The sequence below is a fragment of the Callorhinchus milii genome, unplaced genomic scaffold (assembly GCF_018977255.1).
Source record: "Callorhinchus milii isolate IMCB2004 unplaced genomic scaffold, IMCB_Cmil_1.0 Scaffold3, whole genome shotgun sequence".
NCBI lineage: Eukaryota > Metazoa > Chordata > Chondrichthyes > Chimaeriformes > Callorhinchidae > Callorhinchus > Callorhinchus milii.
In genome coordinates, this window is record NW_024704744.1 from 83,292,442 (window position 1) to 83,307,760 (window position 15,319).

The following is a 15,319-nucleotide window of genomic DNA, read 5'->3' on the forward strand; positions in this document are numbered from 1 at the left end:
TGTGGATATACAATTGCATCATTTAAGATAGAGAACTACTTTTAAAAGACTACTTTGTCAACATGCGCAACCTGTTACAAAATGTCACTGCTGCTGTACGACCGAACCACAGAGGCCGTTTTGGCTGTAAAGCTGCATCTAACATAAACGTTTTTCAATTGGTTTCCCCATGTGAAGAAAGCAATTATTTTGAATGTGACCCCAACAAACAGGTGATGTTCTGGAAGGCTTCCAAATGAGAATTCTCCAGGTACATAAGAAGATTTGGCTAAATGAAAACTGCCAGATTGCTTGGTTGCTTACCAATCGTCTGCTCTCACAAGCAAGCTGTTTATAATAATAATAATAATAGTAACCCTTGCATTTGCTATAGTGCCTTATCATGGAGTGCTGCAGCTCAGTGGTTAGAGCGCTCGCCTCGCAAGCAAGAGACCTGGGTTTGATTCCCGGTAGGGCAAAATGTTGGGCAAATTTCCTTCCTCCACACGCCTCTGTTTGCCTAGCAGTAAGTAGGAACCTGGTCATTAGTTGATTGGTGGATCGCTTTTCCGGGGGTAATAATTCCTTCAAAAAAAAATAATAAATTGGTCACTTCAATCCACGACTATTTGTGGGACACTGCTGTACACCATTGGCTGCCCTGTATCGTCTGCAAAATATACAGTCAATTTACTTTACAGTTTGTTCTGTGAAGCACTTTGAGACGTGATAAGGCGCTATATCAAATGCAAGGATTATTATTATCATGTCTTCGAGACGTCTCAAAACGTTTCACAGAATATATTTTAAAGTGAACTGACTGTATATTTTGTGGGTGAAACGCAAAAAAAGGATGCTTATCTAGGCTTCAACCATGAACCATACTCATTAGCTTTCTCATTTGTATGACACAGCACAGTAAGTGAAGAGCAGTGCATTGTAACATTGAGACTAAACAATCTAACCCAAACATGGCTTTGAGAATTTCTGTCCTTACCTGAAACGACTCAGATTGTGCAAGCGGAGAGCTGCAAGCTTCCAAAAACTGGTCATCCTGGATCCCAACTTCCTGAACATAACCCTCCAATAACTGCTCTACCTATATTCAAAGTAAAATAGTATTCAGTTAAAAAATAGTATTCAGTGGGGGGGGGGGGGGGGAAGGGATAGGAAGAGACAGAGAGAGAAAATGGAGATCAAAATAAATAAGTTGATTGTACATGAGGTTGATTTTGTAATTGTATCTCTACAGTGGAATAAATTTCAGCAACAACCATTTACAACTGTCTGAGAGAGAATCCAGCAGCTCCTTTGTCATCTAGTGGCAGCACATTGATTGATTTGTTGGCCAAAATATGTGAGGAAACTAGAAATGTCAACATAATGTGTGGCTTCAACTTCTAAAAGATTTCAGGAAAATTATTTTTGCTTGTGACTATATTTTCTGCATTAGACCAGAGGCTATTAATCTCCACTTCCACCAGGAAAGTGGAAAACCGTGCATTGTCTGTGACACTTGTTCAACATTGGTTGAGACTCCTGCTGCTTTGGAAACTGCTCTGACCATGTTACTGGAAACATCTACATCAGCCAGATAAATTTTAAAACAAGTTTGCACATGTGTAGTTGCTTTAAAACTCCAAACAGTAATTACATCACTTGGGTCAGTACCTTCCACAGTGGTTGGTGATGTGTATACAGGTCACTGAAAGTAAAACCAGTTAGCTGGTCTGTAATACAAATAATCCTTTGTTCTATAATACAAACAATTTGATACAGCAACTTATCATGTCATCAAATCGTCTCAGAGCACTTAATATGATTTACTGTAGAGTTACTGACGGTATTTGCGGGCGAACATGGCATCTAATTTGCGCATAGCAATGTCCCACGAACAGCCATGAAATTATTAATTTTATGGGGCAAGGGGGGGATTGTTGGCCAAGACATCAGGAGAATCTCCCTTCTCTTTTTGACTGGTGCCAAGGAACCTTTAACTTCCATTGATCTATCACAGACAGATAGGACCTCAGTTAAGTGTCTCATCTGAAGGATGGATGGCATTTCTGACAATGCAGTGCTGACCCAGCATTGCACTGTGAGTATTAACCTATAATATCAGCTCAAAGTCCTGACATCAGAGTTGAACCCACAACTTTCTGATTCTGGATGATTGTTGTTCAGCATGTCTTTTTGTTCTAAATATTGTCTGTACTGTCTACCTGAACAGGCTGATTCAGTTTTAATGTCTCATCCAAAGGCTGGCACATATAGACAGGAAGTTTAGACAGAGACCACCCTTGTAGGCACTTCTACTGTTATAATAGCGCCTCAGTAAGACATTTTCTCCTCTTTAAAATCTGCCAAGAAAACACATTTGTCTTCTACCACAGTAGCAACACTAGTGACCTTAATGAAAACTTCGGCCTGCCCAAATAAATCGTCCTCTGCCTCAACTTTCCTTCCTCTTTTAATCCAAAATGACTGCTCTCTAGCCAAAACATTCCTTTTGTAAATCAGATTACATTGTCCGATTGCCAAAAATGGAAATGCTGAACTCCACCCACATCGCTTTACAATCTTTTAACACTTGCATGCATGCCAAAATGGCATAATGCTAAACAAGAAAGGTTTGGCAACAGAGAATTTTAAAAAAAATAAAGGATTGAATTTCATATTTTATGGAGAGTAATATCTAGATATGCAACTTGTATTGCTGTTCAACAATGAACCACAAATCATTTGAATATGTGATACTTTTACCTGTAATTACAGTTTAAAATTTTATTTTCTGACATTCCAACTGCTCTTTGGTTGCAGCACAGTCAAAAGTTACAGTAGATAGAGAATGAAAGAATTTGCATTTTTATAGTGGTTATAATGACAACACAACTCCAAGAGCTTCATACAAACATAGGAAAACAAGAACAGGAGGATATTCAGCCCATTGCGCCCATTCCACTGTCCTGCTCTTTCACCATACTCCTTAATACTTTCACAGTAATTATTGTCATGTGTAGTTTTTATTTTTTTATATATAGGCAGCCATTTTGCAAAGAGTACAATCCCACAAACAGCCATGATGGAATGACAGGTTAATCTGAAGCATTATTGACCAAGATACTGGAACAACTACCTTCTCTAATAGTGTCAAGGGATCTTTAATAACCTCCTCCAGGTATGGCTCAGTTGACAGCACTCTCACATCTGAATCAAAACGATGCAAGTTCAAAACCCAAGTCAAGACTTTGAGCTCATAAATCTGACTGACACCCCAATGCATATAGTGTACATATGCTCAACCTGACAATCTTGGTGGTTGTGTTAGAAGTTCCTTGAATGTAAGATCCTTGCCCTCACTTTTACAGCCTTCCATGATCTTTCCCCTACCCTCTGTGACCCGCTAAAGCATTCCTCCCTCCCTTTGCTTGGCCTGCACTGGCCTGCCCATGTCACCCGCCCAGCTTGCCACACTATCGGCGGGAAGGGCCTTCAGCCTTTCTGCTCCCACCCTCTGGAACTCCATCCCAGAGTTCCTTCACCTTGCTCCCTCCCTTGCCTCCTTCAAGGACTATCTCAAGACCTTCTTCTTGGACCGTGCCTTTGGTCATCCTCGCATGCCCAGCTCCCTTGCCCCTCTGTTCCAACCCCCAGCTTAGGCACAAACCTTTGACTGTACAGTGCCTTTTGATGTCCGCCCGACGTGAAAGACTGTATAAATGCAATTTGTTGTTGTAAAATTTACATACCGCATTACGGTAGAGTACAGTACTTCTTACGGAGTGCCTTGCATACTGCTTGAGTGACTGAGTGCTTAGATGTATCAATACAGCTGCCTATTGCATCAGTTTGTGGGAGTTTGGCTCTGCTAAGAAATCTTTGTGAACCTCCACAGTGGCAAATGTGGTGCGAGCGCTTGTCAATTGTGCCCAAGTTTGTTTGGATTGTTGCCATTTAGCCATTGGCATTAGGCCAGGAATGAGGGCTCGACTTTGGAGAATTTTTTCTGATTCAGCCCAAGAGATGTTGACTATCTTATCCACGTCAAAAAGGGTAGGGGGGAAATCACATGCTACAAGCTCATCAAAATGCACCATTTGCCTGGAGTTTAGAGGAAACTCAAAAGCTTGCCTGTGCTTGGGTGAAGAGGGATCCCTGGGAGGGAGTGCTAGGAGGCAACGTGCTGGTGGGTCTGCTTTTGTTGTGTCCAGGGTAATCGTTTTGATTTTCATGCAGAAATTGCTTTAATTGATGACAGCATGGAAGTAGCCTACAAGAAACTGCTCAACCTAACAATCTGAGGGAGCTGAATTAATATCTGCAGAGGTGCAGCTGTTAACCCAATGGCTGCTTCAAAGATTACAATTCAATTGTGTGAATCAGATCAGTTACTAAGCTCAAAAGCCAGTTCCCAATGTCATCAGCAGTTACTGTTTAAATAAAAACACTCAAAGCACACAAACCATCCCCCCCACCAACAAAAGGAAACAGAAACAAGAGGATGTCAAGAAAATTACAAACAGATGGCACAGTAGTACAGCACACTAGCTCCAAAACACCGCCACAGAATGATTGAACTTGAAATAAGCATTGAGATTACCCACATAGGTTCTTTTTCAATAAGAGGACAAATCGAAATCAGAGAAATAGTTTACTCTTTCCCACCTAGAAATACATTTTTGAGACATGGGAATATACATGTCAAAGATAAATAATAAGAGCAGACCGTGCCATTACATTTTGGTACTCAAACATTTGCTGGTAGACAGTTATTTGACATCATTGGTAAAATCCTAAAGCAGATTAATGCCCCCTACTCTCAGCCAAGATACGACCTTGCAAAGAGGGGAAATAATAGCTTACTAATTTTATAAAGTTATGAAACCTAGAATTTTATCTTCAAGAGGTTTTTCACTGACTCCAGACTTTGCCATTTTAATAATAATATTCCTTGCATTTGATATAGCACCTTATCACGTCTTTGAGACTTCACAAAGCAATTCAATTTTATAATCAATTTACACAAGTTGTGTGGGATTTTCCCCAATTATTTCCCCTTCTTTCTGGAGGTTAGCAGCTCATACTTGGGGTAGTTTTATTGCAACTCATATCAAGTGTCCATTCTTTGTGTATATACCTGAACAATCACCCCCTTCAGGTTATTTACCAGTGAGAGGATCATAGCTAAACATGATCTGCTCTTCACAAAATGTCTCCACAAGACATGCACAGTCGAGTATGGAGTACGAAATGACAACCAGATGCAGAGACCTTGCCTATTTTTTGCCACTTCTTAGCCTAAGAGCACTGGTGCCAACTTTATTGTTCTTACCACCACCCAGCAGAGATAAGCTAATTTAGCAAACCCGTGCAAAAGATCATGGGATTTTCATTGTCTTTATGGCTTAGAAAATCATCATTTAGTGTACCTACATACTGAGCCATTGAAACACTGCTCTACTTTGGGCAAAGCTGTTCCTACTGATTTTCTTCCTGCGTGAAGGCAACAATGTGTTATCACTGCACAACAGACCATCTTGAGGTGCAGTTGTGAATGTGTAAGAAAAAATACAGAATAAGATAAGGCCAATTCTTCTGTTTACACCTTCTTCAGCACTGAGAGAAACATTGCCTTATTTGAAGATTAAATGAGTAATCTCAGTGTTCTACAAACAAATCTGGAATACACTGCCTCAAAATCCTGTTTCTAGTAAATCTCAATTTGCACGCACCATCTCCCTTTATTTCAAAAGGTTAAAGTAAAACTTTGACTTAACGCTGACAGTATTACCACAGTCACCGCACGTGTAAAAATGATAAATCGTAATTCAAAAAATCATATTGAAACCTCCAAGTCTAACCAAAAATAAATTCGCCAATGCTATAGCACATTCCTGAGTAGTTCTGCAATACCTGCTCTGGATGCCAGGTGCAGCAGAAAGTGCTCAATTTATATTGCAGGACTGTTTTGCAACAGCTGGTTCCAACTGGACATAGCAGTTGCTTTTCAAGTCACAATTTACCACTATATACAGTAGCTAGTAGCCATAAATTCTCCAGAGACTGGAGCCAGCAACATTGCTTCACTAATTGGCTGTATTTGGTGGCTGAACAACTCAATCTACGGCAGTCATAACATAGTCACTTTGTTAAGCGTGTACTGCTGATTTTAGGAATAACATTGCTACCGGAACTGCCTGGTTTGCATTGCTGGTTTGCTAATAGTCGAGCTAGGGAGACTTCCGTATATTCCACAACTCCTTCTGCCTTCAAGCAGACATTGTATGCAAACTTGTCCTGGACTGACATTGTGGATTCTATCATTCACTGAGGAAATAGTGGATTCTGGCCAAGGCTTTCCCTCATGCATCTCTTTAACTAGATTTCATATCAAATCATGGAAAATTCAACACATCTGTTCTCAGTTTTCTTTTGATCAGTTTTTTTTTAAATAAAGGTGCCGAGAGACCACAAAAGATACAAATGCCTTTGCAACATTTAGAATTAATCGATATTCAGATGAGAAACTAATGTGATATATCTATGGAAAAAACAGTTAAATGGTTAGGCCAAATTACCATCCTTACCTTTAATCAAAATACTGTACTGGCCTACTTGGCAAATTGGAATCCATTGCCAAGTATAGATTCCTCACTCTCTCCCCCTTCTGTGTATCTGAGAATACCCAGTAATCTGGATAAACTGATTTAGGGAATTAATACTCATTGGTTTATATTCTAATTTGTGGACTAACATAGTTCAGGATCAGCAAAGCTCAAATTCAGAAGCAAACACACTACAAATAATTTGAAATCAATTGGCTTGAAAAAGCAGTAAAAAGGAGAATCTGGTCATTCGTTGAGCAATTTCCCTACTCCACACACCCCTGTTCACCTAGCAGTAGGTAGGAACCCAGTTGTTAGTCGATTGGTGGATCACTTTTCCGGGGGTTAAAATCCCTCAAAAAAAATTTTTTAATATAAATTTGGTCACTCAATCCATGACTGTTTGTGGGACACTACTGTCCATAATTGACTGCCGCGTTTCGCCCACATAATACACAGTGGCTACACTTGAAAGTATGTTCTGGAAAACACTTTGACGTCTGGACGATGTGAAAGGCAGGGCGAAACCTTGAGCAAGTTTCCACACGCCTAATAATAATCCCTCCAAAAAACAAAACAATAATAAATTGGTCATTTTCAATCCATGACTGTTTGTGGGACACTGCTGTGCGCAATTGGCTGCCGTGTTTCACCCACAAATATACGGTCAATTCACTTTACAGCATATTCTGTAGAGCGCTTTGAGACGTCTAGAAGACGTGAAAAGCGCTACATCAAATGCAAGGATTATTATTATAAGGGGCTATATTAAATGCAAGTATTATTATTATTTTCAGGGAACTCCCAAAACTCCCAAAAAGCAAACTCCTGCCTCACAGTTTTTAATAGGTAGAAATCCATTGTGCATATACATATATTTACTAATTCTTAGTTAATAACAGCTAAGTATGTCAAACTTGCATAGAGCATAAACTCTTGAACGGTAGTTGGGCAGATGTACGACTTGGGCAATTATATGATTTATACTCCTCAGACTTATACACATTTTACTATAACTATTTTTCATATTCCAAATTCAATATAAAATAATAAAAACATCGGTAAGGGAGAGTTGTCAGACTAATTTTAACAGCCAACAGCTTCTAACCACTAATTATATATAAAATTCTGTATAAGGACTTCAATATATGCACCAAACAGGCAATACACTCACAAGTTATATGTTATATAGATTACATATATATACACACACTGTAAATGGAAGAACAGATCAATCAAATTGAGTAAATTAACCAGAGAGAATGATAATAAACCTTCTGTCAGAAAACAGACCTGCATCTATATTTAAAAAAACTTCTAGATGGGAAAAATTGCATTTTAACAGATGTACAGTACAGAAGATTGAGGTAAAGCTTGTGTTGAATAGGATCATGGCTTCTTTGGTCTACACTTTTGGACATATGAAGGGGAGAGACAACTCCTCCATAATATTGAACTGGAGATTCTTCCAGCAATATAAGTTCTAATGTAACAGCTTCAGCTGTCATTCTTACAACCAGAAATACCATAATATTTTTCTTCATCTCAAGGCCAGTAAATATTTCAAGCAAATTTATATAGATTAGACAAAAAGTGTATAAATGCATGGAGAAATAACTGTTTCAAACTGGGATCTTATGAAATAAGGAAGACAATGTGCCTTGCACAGGTGTTAATTCTCCACTAAGTTTACATCATGGGTATAAACCTGACTGGAACACTTCTTTGTCTGCTGGTTTTGATCAAATAATTTGATTAAAACCAGCAGACAAGGTAGTTTTGAAAATATCTCATCCCTTGAGACACAGAACACCAAAATGTTCACAAAAAGATTACATTCATCGCACAATTAATTACACACTTTTCCAACTGTAAATGGTTATAGGAGTTTCAGTATATATTGCAGATAGCCAAGAATCCAATGTAGTACTAATCCATTGCATTACATGGAAACTGTACATTTGTAAAGCACGTTTGAAAATTTATGGGAATAATAAACTACCCAAATTTGTGAAATGGGAATAGCCTGAAACTATTACTGCATAGGTTTGTAATTGAATGCGGGATCCACAAGATTTAACTATATTGCATGGGTCAGGTGATTTCAAAAGCTCTTGGAAGAACCACAATTCATGTTGTATTGACAGGGGCTCACCTGACAATTCTCAGATGAAATGCTCAAAGACAAAAACACTTTCAATGTCAAACAAAAAGAATGCAAGACAAAAAACTAATAAAAAAAACTTTTATTTGATGGATGGCAAGTAAAAATCTACTTTGCAACAATTCTGAATTAAAAATGATTAATTGCAAACATTTTAAACTTACAAGAAATACAATAGTTATTAAACAAAAATGTTTCAAAACACACTTTAGAAGATAATGCAGTGTAACACCATCATTTGAAAATGCATGAATTTTTAAGCAGACAAATAATATGAACTAAATTTATAGATTTCATGCATTACTAGTTGAAGATCTCTGGGATAAAAACTTCCGAGATTGCCCTTAGAAGTTTACCTCAAGTGCTTGCATTCTTAAATAAGGTCAAATCCACGTGACAGTGCCCACACATGTATCTAATCTCTAACATGAAGCTAAATTCTCCCACTTCCATGCTCTGGATTTAATCATGGTGATATTAACAAGATAGTACAGTACTTGTCCACTCTGCAGTTGGTAAATTCCATTTCAGCTGGTAACACACCTCCTCCTCATCCAAGATCACAACGCTATGACTGAGGAGAAAGAAGAGGCTTTTCTCAATTTATGTTGGACCTTGCTACAATAACTCTCTGAGTATAATTTGTATATAGTTTCAAATTTATGAAAGAAGACTAGATTTTACTTATAAAAGAAACTGTTAAAGCACAAATGAATATTCGTCATAATCCAAAGAACAAGCATTATATATTATTGTCCGCATAGTATCTAATGTAGTACCTGATACTATGAAAGAAGTGGAATTGTTAAAAACAAAAAACTTACCAGAAATCAGTTGACTTTTTGATTAGATAAGATAATTGGTCGAAACTCAGTTCTGCCCACATAATTTTCATTAACGAACGGTAACAACTTCCAAAAAGTTAAAGCTTTGCGACATTTTTCCAAAGTGTGATTCAATTTAAAATTATAAACACATTATTCGGGCATGATCAGTTGGAGTTCACTGCAAAGTATTTGATCAAGAGGTCTATATTGATCCGTCAACAAACTGATTCAAAAAGAATGCTTCAACATGTTATTAACCTTTTCCTGACAAACATTCTGGAGAAAAGAGGACAGAGTGGGAGAAATAAGAGGAAAGAACATTTATTCTAGTCTTTTTTGAGGCTTGTTTTTACGTCCCGTTCAATGGAGTACACTTTCAAATCAAACTGACTAGTTCCTGATGAATTAAATTTTATTAGATCACATTACTTTTCAAAATCAAGTAGCTAGTTATACTCACACAATACACAGAACACATACATGTTTCCTTTCTATCCACGTATATTGGGTTTGATTGTAAGAGAAAAAAAGTATGCTATGTTTAAAATCAAGAGTTAGATTTAATAGTAATAAGCAAAAGAGAAAAATATTCTACTTAATTGGATACAATCTGACCTTGCCTAGATTACCAATAATGCTGTAATTTCCCCTCCCAAATTTGTTTATCAGATTGCAACCTATATCTTCTTAATTATGTGCAATAATAACTTTCTATAGCTTTACTGTTCCAAAATATGAGTTCCTAAATGTTAAATGGTTGTACAGTAGCCAGTAGAGTTCAATCTTCAACAATTAAATAATTTATTTTTAGATATAAATTCCTCAACCACAATAGCTTTATCATACAAGCAGTTATCAAGAGCATTAGTGTAGCTCTTGATAACTTAGGATTGGTTTGTGATCCTATTATGGTATCTACTAAGATCATACCTTCTTGATTAGAAACATAACATGTAGAAGCAGGAGTAGGCCATTCGGCCCTTCGAGCCTGCCCCACCATTCAATCATGGCTGATCTAATCTAACTCCAGCTAATAACCTGACCCTGCCTTATCCCCATATCCCTTAATACCTTTTACAATAAGAAATCTATCTATCTCAGTCTTGAATATGTTCAAGGACTGAGCATCAACAGCCCTTTGGGGTAGTGAGTTCCATACATTCACTACCCTTTGAGTGAAGAAGTTCTTCCTCAACTCAGTGCAAAAGGGCTGGCCTCTGATTTTAAGGTTGTGACCCCTGGTTTTAGTTTCTCCAACCAGGGGAAACAATCTCCCACTATCTACTCTATCATGCCCTTTGATAATCTTATAGGTTTCTATAAGATCCCCTCTGATTCTTCTATATTCTAGAGAATATAGGCCCAAATTGGTCAGCCTACCCTCGTAACTCATCCCCTTCATCCCTGGTACTAACCTAGTAAATCTACGCTGCACCCCCTCCAAGGCAAGTACATCCTTCCTTAAATAAGGAGACCAAAACTGCACACAGTATTCTCACCAGGGCCCTATACAGTTTCAGCAAGACTTCCCTACTCTTATACTCTAATCCTTTCATAATGAATGCTAACATACTGTTTGCCTTCCTAATTGTTTGCTGCACCTGCAGACTAACTTTCTGTGAGTGGTGTACAAGGACACCCAAGTCCCTCTGGACACTAACACATTCTAATCTCTCCCCTTCTAAAAAATAACCCACTCTACTGTTTTTGCTACCGAGGTGGATGACTTTGCAGTTCCCTACATTATACTTCATCTGCCACCTACCTGCCCAATCACCTAACCTATCTATGTCTCGCTGCATTTTTTTTAATGTCATCCTCTGTATTGACACTTCCTCCCAGTTTTGCATCATCCGCAAATTTAGATATATTAACTTCGATATCCTCATCTGGATCGTTGATGGAGATGGTAAATAGCTGAGGCCCAAGGACTGATCCTTGTGGCACTCCACTAGTCACATCCCGCCAATCTGAAAAGGACCCGTTTATCCCTACTCTTTGTTTCCTACCCGTTAACCATTCCCCAACCCACGTTAATATGCTCCACCCAATTCCATGGGCCCTTATCTTTTGGACTAACCTTTTATGCAGCACCTTATCGAATGCCTTCTGGAAGTCCAAATAGACCACATCCACTGATTCACCCTTATCTAGTTTACTAGAATATGTGGAAGTGACTCGTGTACCAATCATCAGTCATCAATCAGATTTTTTTCAACCAAAGTGAGAAATGTTACATGGGTGTGATTTTTACTTACAATATGCAAATATTTAATTTATAAAGAAAATTAACAATCCGTACTCACTTATATGGGGTATTAACATGTCATTTGTAACATGCGATACAGGAAGCAGCTTTATGCTAAGGCTAAAACCTTCTAGTTGGATTTGTTCTACTGTATCGTACCATTCCCTGCCTACCACACTCACTCATCTCAACTTTTAAAATTAAGTTTTTTTCAAAAAAAATAACTATATAATTCCCCAATTGCTTTCCTTTAGAGAAAAAGGTTCACTACAATCAAATTTTGCCATGTCTCCTGTGACAATATTCATTCACTGAAATGAGCAAGATAAGTCATCACAATTTGTATCTATCACTACAACCTCCAAAATAGTTTCTAAGCAGATAGCTATGCAATTATATTTTTAAAAAGGCAATCATCGCAGCACTTTTGATTTGCTGAGAGTCTGTCTATCTATCCACTACTCTATGGTGGAAAAATCTTCGAATGTCTTGTCTCAGTTGAGTTATTCATTTCAAACCTATTTCTTCCAGTATGGGACTCAAAATCTTTTTACTTTCACTTCATCTTTTCTCATCATTTTCAAGATTTGAGTCGTGCCTATATTCTCCCTATTCTTTTCACCAATGCCTTAGGACTTCCTCCTGATGTGAACGGGGCTGCACAAATGTAATTTATTGTTGTTATCTCTTTGCGATCCTCTCCTCATAACAATGCTCCATGTCCTGCAAACATCCTCCTCACTTTATTCGGAACCTTCTCCAATGCTTTAACATCTTTTTAAAGGTAAAGTGTCCAAATATACACATAATATTCCAAATGTTACATTGCTGGTTGGAATAATTTGTGAAATGTATTAAAAAAAAGTGATTGACTGGCTTTGTTGCCAGTGACTTTACATATACTAGAAAAAAACCTTTAGAAAGTAATTAATAATCATACAGATCCTTCTCCAAGTCAGCTTACCCCCTCCCCTTCATTGGGTTCACATACTTTTGTTTCTTTTCTTTTAAAAAAGGTACAGCTTTCCTTCTCAGTTGGTTTGTAACAAAACAATGTTATATTGCTTAAAATCAATATTCCCAAAATGCAACATCAAACCTGTATTGCTCATTTGCCATTATCTTTCAAATGTTTGTAAATCAGTTTCTAATGCATCTTTGGCCTGCAGAAAAACTGTCCACTGAATGGGATAACTTACTAAATCAGCATTATTCTGAATGGCATGAAAAAAAAACGATTACTACCCACGGAAGGATAATTACTACCATCAGTAGAGATGCTGTATCCTGTCTCCCACTGAACAACAATGGTTTTGACAAAACCGCTAAATACTGAGCGGAGGAGAAGCAAAGGGAAATAATGTTGGCGATCATGCAAGGCTTGCAGTAGTCAAAAGATTCAGTTTGATGGCAAGAAGTGGTCCCACTTGAGTGAGATTCAACCTCATTCCGGCATTGCAAACAAGAAGCCTCAAGATGATGTCACAATGATTTTATGTTGAATTAAATCCTTCATCTTAATAATAAATCTGAACAGTAAATCAGTGAAACTCCATCGTTGGCGATTCTGCCACCAATTCAGTGCACACAGGTGCTGATGTTTGAGGAGCTCTTATTACTGCAATGTGGCTGTTTCTCAGCATCGCCGTCTTTACATTCATTACGTACTGAAAACGCAAAGAATCTTATCAGCCCGTGGAGTCGTCCAAAAATAACTGCTGTTTCAACACATAAAGTGTTTCAACGCCGAAACAGTTCAACAAAAGCGAAACGAGTACTGTGTTCAATAACACACACTCCCACCTTTACTTTCTTGCCCTTTCCTCATATTGCGCATTGATGTTGTTGCTCCGGGTGCTTTATGAGTTGCTTGTGGGTTTGCAATAATTCAAATAACAACAAATATATAAATCTCATCCAAGCAATAGCGGAATGCATTGCCACCGACAAAGGGACTCACCAATTCCTTGTACTCGCGGTGGATCTCCGTGTAAGACAACTTGTTTTCTTCCTCATCGTCAAAAACTGAAATAAAAAGAGGACACCGACGTTCACACGGACGGACCAGACTGGGAGATGAACACTCTGCGCGGCCACAACTCTGCGCTCTCGGGATTCCGCTCCGACCCAAGGATTCCCGATGTAATATGTCCATCGGCAAACACAGCAGTGGTGAGAGCAAACACTGCCACGTTACCCCCTCCACACACACACACCCCACACACACACACCCCCCACACCCCTCCCCCCCACACACACACACACCCCACACCCCACACCACACACACACCCCCACCACACACACCCCCCACCCCCCCCCCACACACACACACACCCCACACCACACCCCCACACCACACACACCCCACACACACACCACACCCCACACCCCACCCACACACACACACCCCCACCCACACACACACACCCCCACCCCCCCACACACACACACCCACACACACACCCCCCACCCCTCCCCCCCACACACCACACCCACACCCCCACACCACACACACCCCCCCCCACACACACCCCCCACACCCACCCCCCCCACACACACACCCCCACACACACACACCCCCCACACACACCCCCACACACACACACCCCACACACACCCCCCCCCACACACACACACCCCCACACACCCCCACACCCACACACACCCCCACACAGCCCACCCACACCCCCACACAGCCCCCCCACACCCCACACAGCCCCCCCCCCCCACACAGACCCACCCACCCACACACCCAACACCTCCAATCGATGCCAGGACGGACAGTACCGCACTGGAGCTGGTGGTGACAGTCACAGGAGGCCTACACACTGAGCTCCCCTTCAGCACAACAGCACAAATCACTGCCTCCTCCCAAATGACTTCAGGGCACACGTCAAAAGCCTCGGCGCGGTGCGGGCGGCGGCGGCGGCGGCTATTATACCTATGCAGTTCTGCTCGACGAAGTCGGTGGTGGGTATGGTCCAGCAGGGGCTGCTGAGGTAACCCGCTATGCCTTCCACCACCCACTCCTCCATGTTCACGCCGCCTCCCTCTCCCCCTCTCTCCCCCTCCGCAGGACGGAGAGCTCGCCGGCCCGCGGACCCGGATGGAGCCGCTGCGAGCCCGTCTCCATAGCAACCAACCAACCGCGCCGGGGCGCGGAGCGGAGGGGTGAGGGGGCGGGCGATTCTCTTTCAGGATCAATCCGCGACGCCGCGTCACCGCCATTCCGCCGCCATTGTTGGCACCGCCGACCCGCCTCGTGCTTCTCGCCCCTGTGGGGCCGCTCCTGCTCAGCACTGACAGGCGGTGCTGCAGCTCCGGCCGCACAGCGCCATTGCTGCAGATGTACTGAGAGGCGTTTTCCGACCAGCTCCTCTGGGGTAGCGCCTTGGGACGTCCTCCTGACCAGAAAGGCGCTGTATAAATGAAATCGTGTTGTTGTTGTTGTTGTTGTTCTCCTGGTGGCCTGCTCAACTCTGTTCTTCCGCCCTT

At 40.5% G+C, this 15,319-nt stretch overlaps 1 protein-coding gene across 3 annotated transcripts in view; it reads right to left on the minus strand.

Annotated features, from left to right (window-relative positions):
• Window positions 1-14,970, minus strand: part of cfap36 (cilia and flagella associated protein 36) — a 36,602-nt gene extending 21,632 nt beyond the window's left edge. Inside the window, exons 1-3 of one of the 3 annotated variants that reach the window (XM_007892390.2) lie at window positions 14,766-14,970; window positions 13,784-13,848; window positions 977-1,078 (exon numbers count right to left, since the gene is read on the minus strand). In XM_007892390.2, the coding sequence (XP_007890581.2) occupies window positions 977-1,078; window positions 13,784-13,848; window positions 14,766-14,859 (261 nt within the window). In that variant the 5' untranslated portion in view covers window positions 14,860-14,970. The remainder of the gene's footprint in view (window positions 1-976; window positions 1,079-13,783; window positions 13,849-14,765) is intronic. The other 2 variants (XM_007892391.2, XM_007892392.2) reach the window with 2 other exon arrangements.
• Window positions 14,971-15,319: the final 349 nt, after the last annotated feature.